Source organism: Sus scrofa, chromosome 14, assembly GCF_054392235.1.
Source record: "Sus scrofa isolate SSC_HxYL_T2T_F1_AM1 chromosome 14, Sscrofa_HxYL_maternal_Yorkshire_Landrace_v2.0, whole genome shotgun sequence".
In the NCBI taxonomy this organism is placed as follows: domain Eukaryota; kingdom Metazoa; phylum Chordata; class Mammalia; order Artiodactyla; family Suidae; genus Sus; species Sus scrofa.
This window is the reverse complement of record NC_139396.1, coordinates 164,208,647-164,223,894: the sequence shown is the minus strand read 5'-3', so window position 1 is coordinate 164,223,894 and position 15,248 is coordinate 164,208,647. Positions and strand designations below refer to the sequence as shown.

General features: G+C 49.5%; 1 protein-coding gene across 2 annotated transcripts; it reads left to right on the top strand.

Annotated features, from left to right (window-relative positions):
• The first annotated feature begins 3,067 nt into the window (after positions 1–3,067).
• Positions 3,068–10,749, top strand: LOC146397165 (olfactory receptor 13A1-like). Of its 2 annotated transcripts, XM_084997571.1 has the most exons (3): positions 3,068–3,612; positions 4,094–4,537; positions 6,299–10,749. In XM_084997571.1, the coding sequence occupies exon 3, from the start codon at positions 6,343–6,345 to the stop codon at positions 7,357–7,359; it is 1,017 nt and encodes a 338-aa protein (XP_084853697.1). In that variant the 5' UTR covers positions 3,068–3,612; positions 4,094–4,537; positions 6,299–6,342; the 3' UTR covers positions 7,360–10,749. The 2 variants fall into 2 exon arrangements, with proteins under 2 accessions (XP_084853697.1, XP_084853698.1); XM_084997572.1 differs by lacking the exon at positions 3,068–3,612 and having other exon boundaries at positions 4,183–4,882; positions 6,299–10,744.
• Positions 10,750–15,248: the final 4,499 nt, after the last annotated feature.

Here is a 15,248-nt window from a genome sequence, read left to right as displayed (position 1 = left end):
ATACAAAAACTTATACAACTCAACAGCAAAAAAAAAACCCAACAGCCCAACTGAAAAATGGGCAAAAGACCTAAATAGACATTTCTCCAAAGAAGATACACAGATGGCCAACAAGCCCATGAAAAAATGCTCAACATCACTGATTATTAGAGAAATGCAAAGCACATCTAGTATGAGGTACCACCTCACCCCAGTCAGAATGGCCATCATTAGTAAGTCCACAAAGAACAAATGCTGGAGAGGGTGTGGAGAAAAGGGGACCCTCCTTCACTGTTGGTGGGAATGTAAATTGGTACAACCACTGTGGAAAACAGTATGGAGGGATCTCAGAAAACTTAATATAGAACTACCATATGACCCAGCAATCCCACTCTTGGGCATATATCCAGACAAAACTTTCCTTGAAAGACATATGCACCCGTATGTTCATTGCAGCTCTATTCACAATAGCCAAGACATGGAAACAACCTAAAAGTGCATCGACAGATAAATTGATTAAGGAGATGTGATATGTATACGCAACGGAATAGTACTCAGCCATAAAAGAACAAAACTATGCCATTTGCAGCGACATGCATGACACTGGAGACTCTCATACTTCGTGAAGAAAGTCAGAAAGAAAAGACAAATACCACAATGATATCACATAAATCTGGAACCTTACATACGGCCCAAATGAAACATTCTGCAGAAAAGATACTCAGGGACTTGGAGAGCAGACTTGTGGGCTGTTCTCTGAGGGGGGGGGGAGGGAGTGGGATGGACAGGGAATCTGGGGGTAATATATTCAAACTATTGCATTTGGAATGGGTAAGCAATGAGCTCCTGCTCTATAGCCCTGGGAACTGTACCTAGTCACTGGTGATGCAGCGTGATGGAGGATAATGTGAGAAAAAGAATGCGTATATATGCATGTGTGACTGGGTCACTTTCCTGTACAATAGAAAATTGACAGAATACTGTAAACCAACTATAATGGAAGAAATGAAAATCATTTAGAAAAATTAAGTTAAAGATATCTATGACCCAACAATGGGTATTTCCCCAAGAGCAATGAAATGTGTGTCCACAAAAAGACCATACAAAAATGTTCACAGGAGCTTTGTTTCTAGTAACCCCAAACTGTAACAACAGGAAACAGCCACTGGTACCGTCCTCAGAGCCCCTTCAGACTTCTCTGGTTGTACATGTGCTCGCTGTGTGTGTCTGTGTAGCTCACAACTTTCTCTCGCCTGTAGCTTCATGTAGCCACCACCACGATCAGGCTATTGACTGAATCATCACAAGACTCCCTGGTGCTCCCCTTACAGGCATACCCCTTCACCCCCATATACCTGAACCCCGGGAAAGCATTCATCTCTTCTCCATCTTGATAATCAAACGTTACGTCAACAATGTTAGGTAAGTGGAATCGTGCTGTGTGTACCCTTTTGAGACTGGCTTTCGATTCAGTGTCATTTCTTTGAGGTTTGGCCAAGTTGCATGTACCAACCGCTCACTCCTTTTACTGCTGAGTCCTCCTCTGTCATGTGGATGTGCCCCAGGTTATGTAAACATTTACCCATTGAAGTACATTTAAGTAGTTTCCGGTCTCTGGCTACTAGGAGTAGAGCTGCTGTGAGCACGGGGGAACAAATCACTGAAAAAAAAAAAAAAAGTTTCACATCCCTGGGATCAAGGTCCAAGAGTGCAGCTGCTGAGTCATGTGGTAAGTCTCGGTTTAAGTGAGTTCACATGTGGCTGTGGCCGTACCAGAGACATTCCCCCCAGCAACGCATGAGTGATTCACTTGTTTTTAACTTCCTTGCCAGAATTTGGTATTATCACTAATTTCTTCAAAAGCCGATCTGGTAGTTCTGTGGTGAGAGCTTGCTGTATGTTCCGTTTACACTTAGCTGATGGCTCATGACGTTGGACACCTTTTCATAGCTCTACCTGACAGCTGTGCAGCTTCCTCGGTGACACGACCCTGAGTGTCCACTTTTTAATTGAATATTTTAAAATGTTGTCTTTTCAGAGTTTACAAAAATTATACTCTGAATATAAGTCCTGCCTTTGTAATTTCTATTTTTTTTTTTTGTCTTTTTGCTATTTCTTTGGGCCGCTCCCGCTGCATATGGAGGTTCCCAGGCTAGGGGTCGAATCGGAGCTGTAGCCACTGGCCTACGCCAGAGCCACAGCAACGAGGGATCCGAGCCGCGTCTGCAACCTACACCACAGCTCACGGCAATGCCGGATCGTTAACCCACTGAGCAAGGGCAGGGACCGAACCCTCAACCTCATGGTTCCTGGTCGGATTCGTTAACCACTGCGCCACGACAGGAACTCCGTAATTTCTATCTTTTATTGAAATGCAGTTGATTAACAATATTGTATTAGTTTCAGGTCCAGAGCAAAGTGATTCGGTCAAACATATACACTATACATTCCTTTTCAGATTGCCATCAGTGGCAACAAAGAAATGAATGCCCATTTTAAGCACAGCTTATTTTCAGTGGTGACAATAATCCTAAAGGCAGGTCCTTGTTGCCACCACAGGGACACCTCCTCCTATCAGGAACCGAGTTATTTATTGTTGGTGTTCTTAGTTCCTAACGTTCATGGAGACTGCCTTCCTCCTTTTACAGGGAAGGGCCAACACTGGTGAGAGCCAACACGGCCTGGAGCCAGGACCCACGCCCGCCAGAAAGGGGGGACCCACGCCCCAGCCCCCTGAGAGGGTGAGGGTTGTCCTGGGCCCCAAGAAGGAGAATGAGGCCCCAGGGGTTCTCCAGGTGTTCTGCACCTGGCGTCGGTTTGCACAGATTGTGGAGGGCTCAGGAGGGGAAGGAGGGGATCACTGTCGGCAGCTGGAGCCCGTGGTCCCTGCACCAACATGCCAGTGAGAGGCCGGCCTCCAGCTCACTCAGGATCACCTGCAAGTAATAAAAATAATAGTGCATGAATAACAGCAAGAGAAGCGATAAGTCCACGCAGGTGGTACTCATGTTATTGTCATCACCTTAAACCTGTCAATGCAACAGCAACCCTCTGTCCCGCTAATAACCCCTTCACAGAAGTGCTGACTAAGGTGGTCAGGAGATGTGTCCAAGGCTCTCAGGAAGAGGCCAGAGTCTCCTCCTGACACCAGCTGCCCCGTGCATGGGAGCAGCAGGCCCTGTTCCCACTGGCTCTCCCTCTCACCAACCCTCCCCACCCACAGCCGGGGCCCTGCCGAGGATCAGGACTGGGGTCAGGCCTGTAGCACGGACTCTCCTCAGACTCTCCGCTTCAAGGGCAGGACAGCATCTCCGCTGACCCTGGGATACTTAAGAGCTGTGAGGAAACCATTCATCGTCCCAAGGCAGACGTCAACCTCGGAAGTCTGGTTGAAGGTATCCCCTGAGATGATGGCATGAGGATGGCACCTCACTTGTGCCGTCTTCTTCCAAATCCCATCATCCTAGCCTGGTCACAAGAAACAGAAAAATCCCAGTAGAGGAACTCTGCACAACAGCTGACCGATACTTCTCAAAACTGCCAAGGTCGGGAGATCCTGCTGCGGCTCAGCGGTTTGTGACCCAAGTAGTATCCATGAGGACGTGATACCTGTGTGATCCCTGACCTCGTTCTGTGAGTTGGGGATTTGGTATAGCTGTGAGCTGTGGTGTAGGCTTCAGCTGCAGCTCCCATTCAATTCCTACCCTGGGGACTTTCATATCCTACAAAAAATAATAATAATAATAATAATAAGGAAAACAAAAAGAAAAAGTTCAGGTCAACAAAACTAAAGAAACTCCGAGGACCTAACAGCCAAGAGGACTCTAAATGCCATGTGGTTTTCTAGGTGGGATCCTGGGACAGAAAAAGGAATTAGAGTGGGTGAAATCTAATGCAGTCTGATTTCACCGTGGACTGTCGTTGATAGTATAGATACTGGTTGATCCCTGGAAACAAACACACCATCACAAAAGCAAGGTCTTAATATTAAGGGGAACTGTGTGGGGGGCTTATTGGAACTCTAGGTAGTGTCATCTCAATTTTTAGGTAAGTGTAAAAATGATTCTAAAAAATAAAACCCATTAAAAAAAAAAAAAACCTATCCCTTCTGCAGGATTTTGATGTACACGGGAGAGAACCTTGGCAGAGCAGCTGCCCCCTCATGCTGTGTTCATGCTGACCCCTCCCACCCGGAGCCCCAGCCCATGTGGCACCAGGCACCCTGGCCCTTCTCGGTGCCTGCCAGGACCCTTGTTCTGCTCAGTCCGGGGCTTGTGCCCTCATGGCCCTTGTTTAGTTCCAGGAGGGCACGACTGCCTCCTGAGAGCCAGGCCTGGTGGTGCTCTGAGCTCCCCAGAGCCTCAGTGTCACCTGAGGAGACAGACTCCTCTTAAAGGTCAACAGCAGACAAAGGAGCCACTGACCTGGAGCCAACGCTTTAGCCTCACGCTACATCTCACGTTCCAGCAGAGCGAGAATTTCCCAAGTCTTTCCAGGAGGATGTAAATCTCATCTACTCGGACAGGAGACAAGCAGGGGCACGTCCCTTCTCCACACAGTGAGTCGCCTTCCGTCCTGAGCTCTTCTTGCCCTGCGACTGTCTTCCCTACTTTTCCTTTTGATGTTTCTGCAAAAGCCAGATTTGTTTTGGCCCTGACCTATTTTATCGTGGAGAACACGATACCCAAATTGCTTTGCTTGTGTCTTCTGCCACCTCAGTCTGAAACTGTGAAGTCCCCAGGAACGTCCAGCAAGTCCGTGACCTGCCTGTGCCCCAGATCAGTAGGAGGAAGGAACTCAGAAGTGGTTCACTTTCTAAACTGATCAGAGTCTTTAAGAGAAACCAGAGCCCGAGGCCCTGACTCAGCAGGGATCTGGTAGTACCTGGGTTCCTGTGAATCAGGTGAGAGGCTAGGGAATAGCCAGCCGACACAGAGGGTCAGGTGGCCAGTCTACAGGAAGAGACTCAGGGGGCTCAGATGTGCAGCCAGAGGGGGTTGTGTCAATTCCTGCCTGCATGGGGCAGGTCTCAGGCGAGTGGTGAGGTGTGTTTGGCGTGTGGCAATTATCAGGGGGAGCAGGGACCACCCTGCTGACCCACAGGCACTTCAGCTCTCTGAAGGTGAAGCAAAGCGGGTGAGAGCATTAGACAGGTGGCAGCTGGGGCTGTCAGGGCGGAGAGCCTTCCTGCCCTGGAGCTCCCCTACAGATATGCTGAAGAGAGATTTCTTAAACACATGTCTTTTTTCACAATCCACCAGGAAAGGACAAGCCCTCCTGAGTTGTTGACGCTTTCTCCCAGGTAGCCCACAGCCTCCATGAACCCCCGGGACAGGGTGAGGGCCTTCTGACCTGCCATCCCCCAGGGCTGTCTGGGGCCTGCGCTTTGGAGGGAGGTGGGACCCGCCTCCCCCCTACTCCAATGCATTGATCCAGTTTCCCCAGGGACACAAGGAAGACAGTCTTTTCTACAGAGTTAGAACCTGTCCCACTCAGGGAGGCCCAAGGATCCCAGAAGGGTTGGGAGACAGGTGTGCAGGGCTGTGTGAGGGGACCTGGGAGCTGGTGGATGTGTAGGCTGGGGGTCCTGGAGTGTGCTGTATGGGGTGTGTGCCTACCTTCCCTGTATCTCAGCCCCTGGCCTGGCCCGACCCTCAGTGCAGGGAATTTCCTGGCCAGCTCAGGAACAAGGGATGAAATGACAACCAGGACCCTGCCAACCCAAACTCCTCTGTCTCCCAGGGCCTCCGTCCCTGGTGGATCAGCTGGGAGTGGCCCAGGGAAATCTGGGCAGCTATGGTTTCAACTAAAGGGCTGTGGCCAGGTCAATCCACAGCCAACTCTGAAAGCTGACAGAGACAATCCCCAAAGAGTCCAGTCCTCTGGTGCCTGGGACATACCCAGGATGGGCACATGGCCGCTCCCATGACTCCAAAGCCCTGTACTCCCTGCCTGAGCACCCATTTTGCTGCCACCAAGAGTGAGAATTCCCTCCTGGCCTGGGATTTCCTTTAGGGAATCAGGAGTCCTGTGCTGGCTTGTGCACGGGAACAAGCCCACATGGTAGCAGGCTCAACTCACCTGCAACAGAGAGCTTCCAGGTTTCCTGATTCTGTCAGAAATGCCCCACATCAATGTGAGGAAGGCTCACGGTGCCCCTCCTGTGTGGCTCAGGGAGCGATGCAGGCTCTCGTGGAGCTGGGGCGGGTTGTGGGGTAGTAGGGGCCACCAGGGGCTCCAGAGTGGAGTTAGTTCTCTGCATGTCTCCCTGGGCACAGGGACCTTGCCTGATGTCTTAATTATGTGCTTTCTGCAACAGAGCTGCCAACACCACACACTCTCTCAGTGCCGCCCCACCGCCCCATGCCTCCCTGGGCCGGGCTGGCTGTTTCCCAGAGGCTGCAGGGGCTCAACCCCCAGAGGACTGCAAACAACGGCACCACCGTGGAGGAGTTTGTCCTGCAGAGCTTCTCGGAGGAGCCTGGGCCACGCATTCTCTTCCTGGCCATGTTCCTCCTCCTTTACCTGGGGGCTCTTGCAGGGAACACCCTCATTGTCACCGCCATCAGCCTGCACCCAGGCCTCCATACCCCAATGTACTTCTTTCTCACCAACCTGGCCATTTTAGACATCGTCTGCACCTCTACGGTTGTCCCCAAATTGCTGGAGAACCTGGCACTCAAGGGTGGCACCATCACCTACCAGGGCTGCATGACCCAACTCTTCTTCCTGACCTGGTTTTTAGGGGCGGAGCTCCTGCTGCTGACGGTCATGGCCTATGACCGCTACGTGGCCATCTGCCGCCCGCTGCACTACAGCAGGCTGATGGGCCGGCCGGTCTGTGCTCTGCTGGCAGGCAGCGTGTGGGCAATCACTGTGGTTGACGCCTCCGTGCACACAGGGCTAATGACAAGGCTGACATTCTGCAGTCACAATCAGATCCAGCATTTTCTCTGTGAAATCCCCACGCTGCTGCTGCTCTCCTGCAGCCCGACCACCCTGAACAACGTCATGATCGTCCTGGCGGACGTGTACTTTGGAGTGGTCAACTTTCTGCTCACCCTGGCGTCCTACGCCTACATCATCGCCAGCATCGTGCGCATGCGCTCCGCCACGGGCAGGCAGCGGGCCTTCTCTACTTGCTCCTCCCACCTCTTGGTGGTCACCTTGTACTACTCCACGGTCATCTACACCTACATCCTCCCGGGCTCTGGCTCCTCCCTGGAAAACGGCAAAGTGGTTGCTGTGCTGTACACGGCAGTCAGCCCCACCCTGAACCCCCTCATCTACTCGCTGCGGAACAAGGATGTCAAAGTGGCCCTCGGGAAGGTGTTTTCCTGCATCCGTGGCCGGCATGGACCTTGCAGGCTCACGGGCTGATTTGATAGTAAGACGCGGAGAGTCTGAAGTGAGAATCAAAGAGCAAGAAGGAAGTTAATGTGATACACTTAGGTGATATGCGCTGTCCGGCAGGAACTGCCGGTTTTCCAGGTGGCTCTGAACTAAGCCTTCCAAGGCCCTAAATGTGGATGCTGTCGGGGCTGCAGGAGGAAGGAGGCAGGGGAGACCCAGCAGGGGCAGGAGGAAGAGCAGGACGCTGGGCCGGGTGGACCCCCTCCAGCACCTTGCAGCCTGGTTTTCTCAGCACCTGGCACCTGGAACCTTGCCTGAGGGGTGCTGCTGGCCCCTTCCCATTCCAGAGCTGGGCTCCAGCGGTGAGGGAGTGCCCAGAGTCTGGCTGGCCCAGTGTGCACACTGCCTGGCACATTCTGGCGTGGGCAGGTCCCTGTATCCTGCTCTGGGCCACATCACCCAGAGCCTGATTCTCCCACTAGACTCCTGTTGGTGGGGGGTCCTGGTTCTGGCACCACAGAGACTGTGACACGTGGTGGCATCCAGCCTTCCACCTAAGGACCTGCAGCAAGAGGGGCGCTTCTACTTATTTTTCTCCTTTCAGAAAAGGGCACATTCATCCTTTTACCAGGAGACAGTGCCAGGGCAGGAAAGGGTTGTTTTTGCTTCTTCGCACAGAGCACTGCGGCTTATTATGTTAGGGGCCCCTTTCCTCCTCAGTCTCCTCGTTGTTATTTGTCCCACCCTCTGTGCTGGCCCCTGAGATTTGGTGTGCTTCATGGCTTCATGCGAGCCCCTCCTTTCCTTTAAGCCCATAATAAAAGCTGCATTTCTTCTTAGTATTTGCCAGTGGTCTCCAAATATAGAGCTACAGTCAGAGCCTCACCTCTGAAACCCAGAGCATTGCCGTAACTGCTTAGCTGACCCTTAGCCGACAGTGACATCCCTCACACACCTGGAGGCCCATTGGGACCTCACTCAACAGGTGCAGGCCACATATTCAGCCCTTCAACCGCATCCAGGCGGAAGAGCCACAGCTGTGTTTAATAGTGTATTTATTCATTCTTTCAGCTTTATTGTATTATAACTGACACATAGGTCTGTGTAAGTGTGTGTGCAGCATGATGGCTTGATTCATCTTTGTGAAATAATTGCCACAGTAATTTTAGTTACTATCTCTTATTTCATAAAGATACAGTGAAAAAAGAGAGAGAAAATTGGTTTTTTCCTTGTATCAGAACTTTTAAATCTGGTGTTCCAGCTGTGGTGCAGTGGATTAAGAATCTGACCGCAGCGGCTCAGGTTGCCATGGAGGTATAGGTTCAATCCCTAGCTCAGGAACCTCCATATACCATGGCTGTGGGCAATAAAAAGAAAAAGAAGAACTTTTAAGTTCTACTCTCAGCCACTTTTAAACACGCACTGTTAAGTACAGTCACCATGTTGTACGTTACATCCCCAGTACTCGTTTATCTTATGACTGGAAGTTTGCAACTCTTCATGTCCTTCCATTCTTTCATCCCAATCCCTGCCTCTGGTAATCTCAAATCAGATCTCTTTTTCTATGAGTTTGGTTTTTGTTTGTTTGTTTAGATTCCACATTTAAGTGACATCACATGGTATATACCTTTCCCAGACTTACTCCTGTAGGCCTAATGCCCTCAAGGTCTCTCCATGCTGTTACAAATGATAGGATTTCCTTTTTGTTTTAATGGTGGGATAGTGTTATTATAATTATAATGGGATAATATATAGCAGCATACCACACATTCTGATATGTTTTCCTGTCTTTTTCGTAAAGTTTAAAATGCAGTCTAACTTTGAGTTATTATTTCACCCATCTTCAGAAAGGCATTATTTAGTTATAAATACATTATTTGGGTATTATTGCAGATATAAGGACTTCTAATTTTTTATTTTATTTTATTTTATTTTTAATTATAATCAATTGTTATTTCCCCAATACTTTTTTTTCTTCTGTACAGCATGGTGACCCAGTTACACATACATGTGTACATTCTTTTTTCTCACATTATCACGCTCCATCACAAGGGACTAGACATGGCTACCAGGGCTACACAGCAGATCTCTTTGCTAATCCATTCTAAAAGCAATAGTCTGCATCTATTGACCCCAAGTTCCCAGTCCACCCCACTTCCTCCCCCTTGGCAACTACCAGTCTATTCTCCAAGTCCATGAATTCCTTTTCTGTGGAAAGGTTCATTTGTGCCATATATTAGATTCCAGATATTTGTGATAGCATATGGTATTTGTCTTTCTCTTTCTGACTTAGTATGACTTTCTGACTTCACTTAGTATGACTTAGTATGACTTTCTGACTTCACTTAGTATGACAGTCTCTAGTTCCATCCATGTTGCTGCAAATGGCATTATTTTGTTCTTTTTATGGCTGAGTAGTATTCCATTGTGTATATGAATTCCAATTTAATTGCATTGTGGTCAGCACACATAATATCTATGACTTATTTTATGGACTATATATGGTTTTTCATGGTGAGTGTTTTGATGCCCTTGAAAAGCATGTGTGTGGCGCATTCTGTTAGGTATGAATGAGGTCAAGGTGGCCAAGGTGTGGTTCAAGTTACTGTATCCTTGTTGATGTTCTGTCTAATTCTTCTATCAATTACTGAGAGAAGAGGTTTGAAATATCTCTCAATAATTGTGGGTTTGTCTATTACCTCATGTAGTTCTTTTGATTATTTTTTAAGTATTTTGACACTCTGTACATAGGTGCATAAACATTTAAGGATATTATGTCATGTTAGTTGCTTCTAATTTTATTGTAATTTTTTATTATGTCTTCTAAGTCCCTGGCAACATTTTTTTGCTCTGAAATTAACACTGTCTGATATTAACATTATCACTCCTGTTTTCTTTTGACTGTCACTAACATGATATATGTTTTTTTTCCACCCTCATCTTATAATGTACTCTGTCTTTATGTTTTAAGTGCTTTTGGGGGGGCAGCATGCTTTTTATGCCTATCTAAAAGACTGCCTTTTAATTGGGATGTTTTGACCATTTGCATTTAATGTAATTATTTCACTCATATTTGAAAGATTATTTTCCCCTAGGTTTGGAGTTCCTAGGATTTTTACTCTTTCAGTACTTTAATGTTGTTGATCCTTTTCTTTCTAGCTTGGATTTTAACAAGAAATTTGCCATTATCTTTGTTTCTTTGTACAGATCATACACTCTTACTTTGAAATAATTTGAGTGATTATTTTGTTAAAATTTTCCTGCTGCAGTAGGCTGTAATTTTACTACAAACAGAGGTCATGTTTTTTAAGTTGGTTAACCCCTTCCTATAATTGCATGTTTTAGCCTGATAGTCCTGTAGGTTCAAACACTTCATTACCATAATAAAATTAAAAAAAAAGAAAAAAGAAAATAAAATAATAATCTCTTTATTTTCTTACTTCCCTTGCCCACATTTTATGATTTTGATGTATTTTTTTATTTTATTTTAAACATCTTCATGATTGCATCTGTATGCTGCCTTATTTAAGTGACTGCTCTTGTTTGTGGTTTCCTCCATCCTAGTTCTTCGTTGTTGTTGTTGTTTTTTTTAATTCAGAGAAGCCCTTTCAGTATTTGTTTCAGAATGGGTTTTGTATTGCTGTGTTCTGTTTGTTGGAGAAATGTTCTACTTCCCCTTCCATTTTAAATGATATTCTTGCTGGATAGAGTATTCTAGGTTTCATAATTTTCCCTTTCAGGGCTTTAAATATCTCTTGCCATTCCCTCCTGGCCTGTGGAGTTTCTGTAGAGAAATCAGCTGATAGCCTTATAGGGGTGCCCCTATAATTGACACTTTGCTTTTCCATTATTCTATCTTCCACATTAGTAATTCATTCCTCTGCCTTATTCATTCTGGTTTTTAATGCCCTTAGCTCACAGTTTGTACCTCTGCAAATGAATTTTCTAGTTTTTCTTGGCTCCTCCTTCTATTTTCTAGTTTCTTTCTGAGGGGGTCTGTGTTACTGTTCGTGTCTTCTCTTAATTCCTACAGTATCATCACTATCTCCCTTTTGAACTCCAAGTCTGTCAGACTGCAGAGGTCTGTTTCATTGTTGACAGCTTTAGCCGTGCTCTCCTGTTGCTTTAACTGGGAATGATTTCTGAGCATCTTCATCTTGCTTGTGTTTTTCTTTTTTGTGGTGGAGATGCACTCCCCATGGCTGGGCACGGTTTCCCTGGCACTGCTGCAGAGTGATACTTGAGGTCAGGCGGTGTTGGCCAGCCTGCTTTGAGGCAGCAGGGTGTTTCCTGAGGGGGGGCGGGGCTAGCTGGGTCACACCAGAGTGGGGGGTGCATCCTGAGGTTGGTGGGGCTATCCGGTCACTCCATGGAAGAGGGCACTTCCCAAGGGCGGGCAGGCCTAGGTGGGACACTCCAAGGCAAAGGAGCACTTCCTGAGTCAGGGCAGGGCTTGCCTTTGTGCTCTGGGGCCACGGAGCTCTTCCCGAGGGTGGGCGGTGCGGGCTGGTTTGCACTTCAGTGGTGGAGGATGTGCACCCTCTAAAGAGTTCTGTTTGGTTCTTCCCTGGGGCTCTGAGAAAACCTCCCTGAGCGCCTGTGGTTTTGCAGGTGACCCAGGCTTGTGTCAGAGTTGAGTCAGGTTCCCCGTGGGCATCAGAGAAGGGGGTCACCCTTGTTGGAAGAGGGTCACGAGTGAGCTCAAGCTGTGGGGCGGACTCACTCCCCACTTCTCCTCCTGTGCTGTTTGCTCTTTTTAGTGGAATAGGAAAGCAGATTTCACTACTGAAGCAAAAATCCTTTGTGGGGGGTGGGGTGGGGCGGACCATGAGAAACGGCACAAGGGTGTTTGGGGGCCAAGGAGCATTTTGGGTGTGGTACTTTCACACAGAGTGTGAAACAACACTTGGGAAAGGTATCGGGGCGTGATGGAGTGCAGGTGTGACAAAGGGATCGGAGCCGCATGTCCCCTCTGCGGGGAGGAGAGGGGCTGCAGGACTTGGAAACGAGCACTGGGCTGGTTTCTGCCAGCAGCAAAGAGCCACACCGCACCACACGGGCACAGGCCAGCAATCCTGAAACTGTTCATGGGGGTCAAGCAAAGAGCCACTCTACTGCAGGCAGTGAGAGCGGGTTTCTCGCTGTTGGAGAAATAAGCTACAGCAAGCGAGGGGAAGCCTGGACCACATCCTGTGGACCGGAATTGGAGGGGTCAATGTGGAGGACACATCCGTGGATCGAGGGGATGGTACCACACAGATGTGACCTGTGTGTGGCTCAGTGGGCGTAGGTACACTTCCCGGCTCGTCTGCCAAGAGGGCTAGAGCAGTGACACCCCCTCAGCAATGGGCAACCCTGCATGCAGACTCTGGTCTCTAAACACTCCCCTCCCAACAAGGGACCCAGGGATCCTTGGAGAGTGGCTGACTCCAGGACCGGGGCAGGAAAGTCCAAGGTGAGCCTGGAGCATCTCATGGTGCCAGAACATAAAGGAAAAGGGAAGGCATGTGTCCGTTTTAGGGAAGCCAGCCTGAAAGGGCTTCTGAGGACCAAGTAGGGACAATCGGAGCAACAAAGAGAACCACAGCCGTGTGGGATGAAAACCCCAGGAATAAAACACGCGGACACAAACACACATATGCAGGGGTGAGAGGAGAGGCGAGCCCCACTAGAGGACGCTGAGGTCAGGGAGGGAAGGTGCAGGATAAACAGGGAGGAGGCTGAGGGGGCACGACAGCAGAGCAAAGTGGTCCTGGGCTGAAAAAGAGCATTCGTGGGAAGACGGCTCAAGTGAGTCTGTAACTGTGTTCATAGCACACAAGGTAATATGCTGATGCTGCTCGTTTCTGATGTGGTTGTGTGAGGTCTTTGAAAAGCAAAAGCTGGCTGTAGGTATGACAATGCTGTACTCATCAGGCTCAAATAATCTTGGGAGTTGAAAACTCCTTTCTGACACCCAGGATGCAGTGTTGTTTTCACTCTCCACAGTCTGGTGTTGCTGAAAGCATGTGCACAGCCTGAAGTCTGGGGAGCAAGTGATGAGACGGAGCGTCGGAGGATCAGGTGAGTCCCTTCAAGGAAACGTGACTCATCACTGTCATGGGATTCTGCGCTTGGGCCTCACGGAAGGAGTCCGGGACCCTGGAGCTTCTGAGGTGGTCCGAAAGGCTCCCCGTTTCTGGCGTGGCTCCTTCGGAGGGGTCCAGGAGGCCTCCAGCTGTCTGTTCCCTCATCGGTCACAGTGTCCCCGCCCCCCACTAGCTTGTTCCCTTCCCCTCAGCGTCTTGACATCACATCACCACACAGGGCTGGAGAAAGTTGAGGTCCTCTGCCTCCGTTCAGGACCCAGTCCTGCCTGTGTCTCCACTGAAACTCGGGCACTGAGAAGGGAGCTGGCGCTGGGCCAGACCCTGGCCTCCAGCCACGTGTGCCAGATGACGGGCTGCCTTTCACACGGTCTCTGGGGCAAAGCCAAACGGCTTTCTGAAGAACCGCGTCTGGTGGCATCCTCTCCAGCCCCAGTCACGGCCAGAACTCACGCAGGGTCGGCAGGGGACCTGGCACTCTCTCTGGTTGCATCACACAGTCCAGACTGTCCCCTTTTAACCCGGGTGACCTGATGCCACTGGCCACCTCTGGACCCCAAGAGGCAAGACCGTGGCCAGAGCTGAGGCTGCGAGGTGAGGACCCGGCTCTGTGGCTGAGGCTGGGCTCAGGCCAGGGCTTCCTGGGGGCACTCAGTCACCCAGCAGGGGGCCAGAGTCTCTTTGTTTAGGAACCTATCTGTCGGTTTCCTTATTTTTACTTTAATTTATTTTTTTTTTTTTTTTGAAGTAGGGTGGTTGTGTTAGTTTCACATGAACAGCCAAGTGGTTCAATCATGCTTATATCTCTCTATTTTTTTCAGATTCCTTTCCCTTATAGGTTATTACAAGGCATTGAATATACTTCCCTGGGCCAAGCAGGAGGCTCTTGTTGATAGGGCGTGTCATTACTTTTAAAATCCCATCGTGTTAATTGATTTTAAAATTATGCTGAACCCTCATTTCTACCTTCTCAGAGGTTAAAGCAGAGAGAGTCAGCTCCCTGTGTCTGTGGGAGCACCTGGGACTGGGGCCTCCTGTGTCAGACAAGCAAGTTTCGAGAACTCTTCTGAAGTTTAGTGAGGGCTTCACTGGCTCCAATGTTATAAGGAAGGTGTGTGGGGAGGAGGAGGGGTTGGGACCTGGTGGTCCCTGTGTGCAGCAGGGTTGGAGGAATGGGGGTGTCGGGGCGGGGGCTTCACTTGGTTCCATCTGAGCTTCCTCCCCACAGTCTCTGCAGGAAGCCCAGCCTGCAGGGAGGAGCGCAGCTCAGGCAGGGCCTTCGTGCTTATGTGCTTTTCCCAATCTCGTAGAAAATGAGACATTTTGGTTTCAGTAGAGTTAATGCAGTCTTTCTTGTGATTGCATGAAACTACCACTGGCAGATTTCAGGAGTTCCCCAGGATTCCAGCCATGCCTTCCTGGGCAGCCCTGGGGTCTGGCCAGCCTCTCGCACTGCCGTCTCTTTGACAACTGTGTTGGGTGAGTCTCTGAAGGCAGCCTCACTCGGCCCACACTGCTGCCCCAGGGAGACCTGCTGGGTGATGCCAGATGCCCCCACCGGTGGTGCAGGTGCTTGTAGGTGGGGTGCTGGCTGTGAGCCTGGGCTTCTGCACAGGGTGTGGCTGTCTCACAGCCCAACTCCGAGAGCACGGCCCTGAAGCTATTCAGAGATGGGGGGTCTAGGCTTCCCTGGTGGTCTAGTGATTGGGACTCAGCACTTTCACCGCTGAGCCTGGGTTCAATCCCTGCTCTGGGAACTGAGCTCCCACATCGAGCTGATGCACACCATTGCCCCAAAGAGTCCAGAGATGGGGTGTCTAGGCTAGAGCT

Excerpts from the sequence above, each read along its gene's own strand:
- LOC146397165 (XM_084997571.1), top strand. The coding sequence starts at position 6,343 with ATGCCTCCCTGGGCCGGGCTGGCTGTTTCCCAGAGGCTGCAGGGGCTC.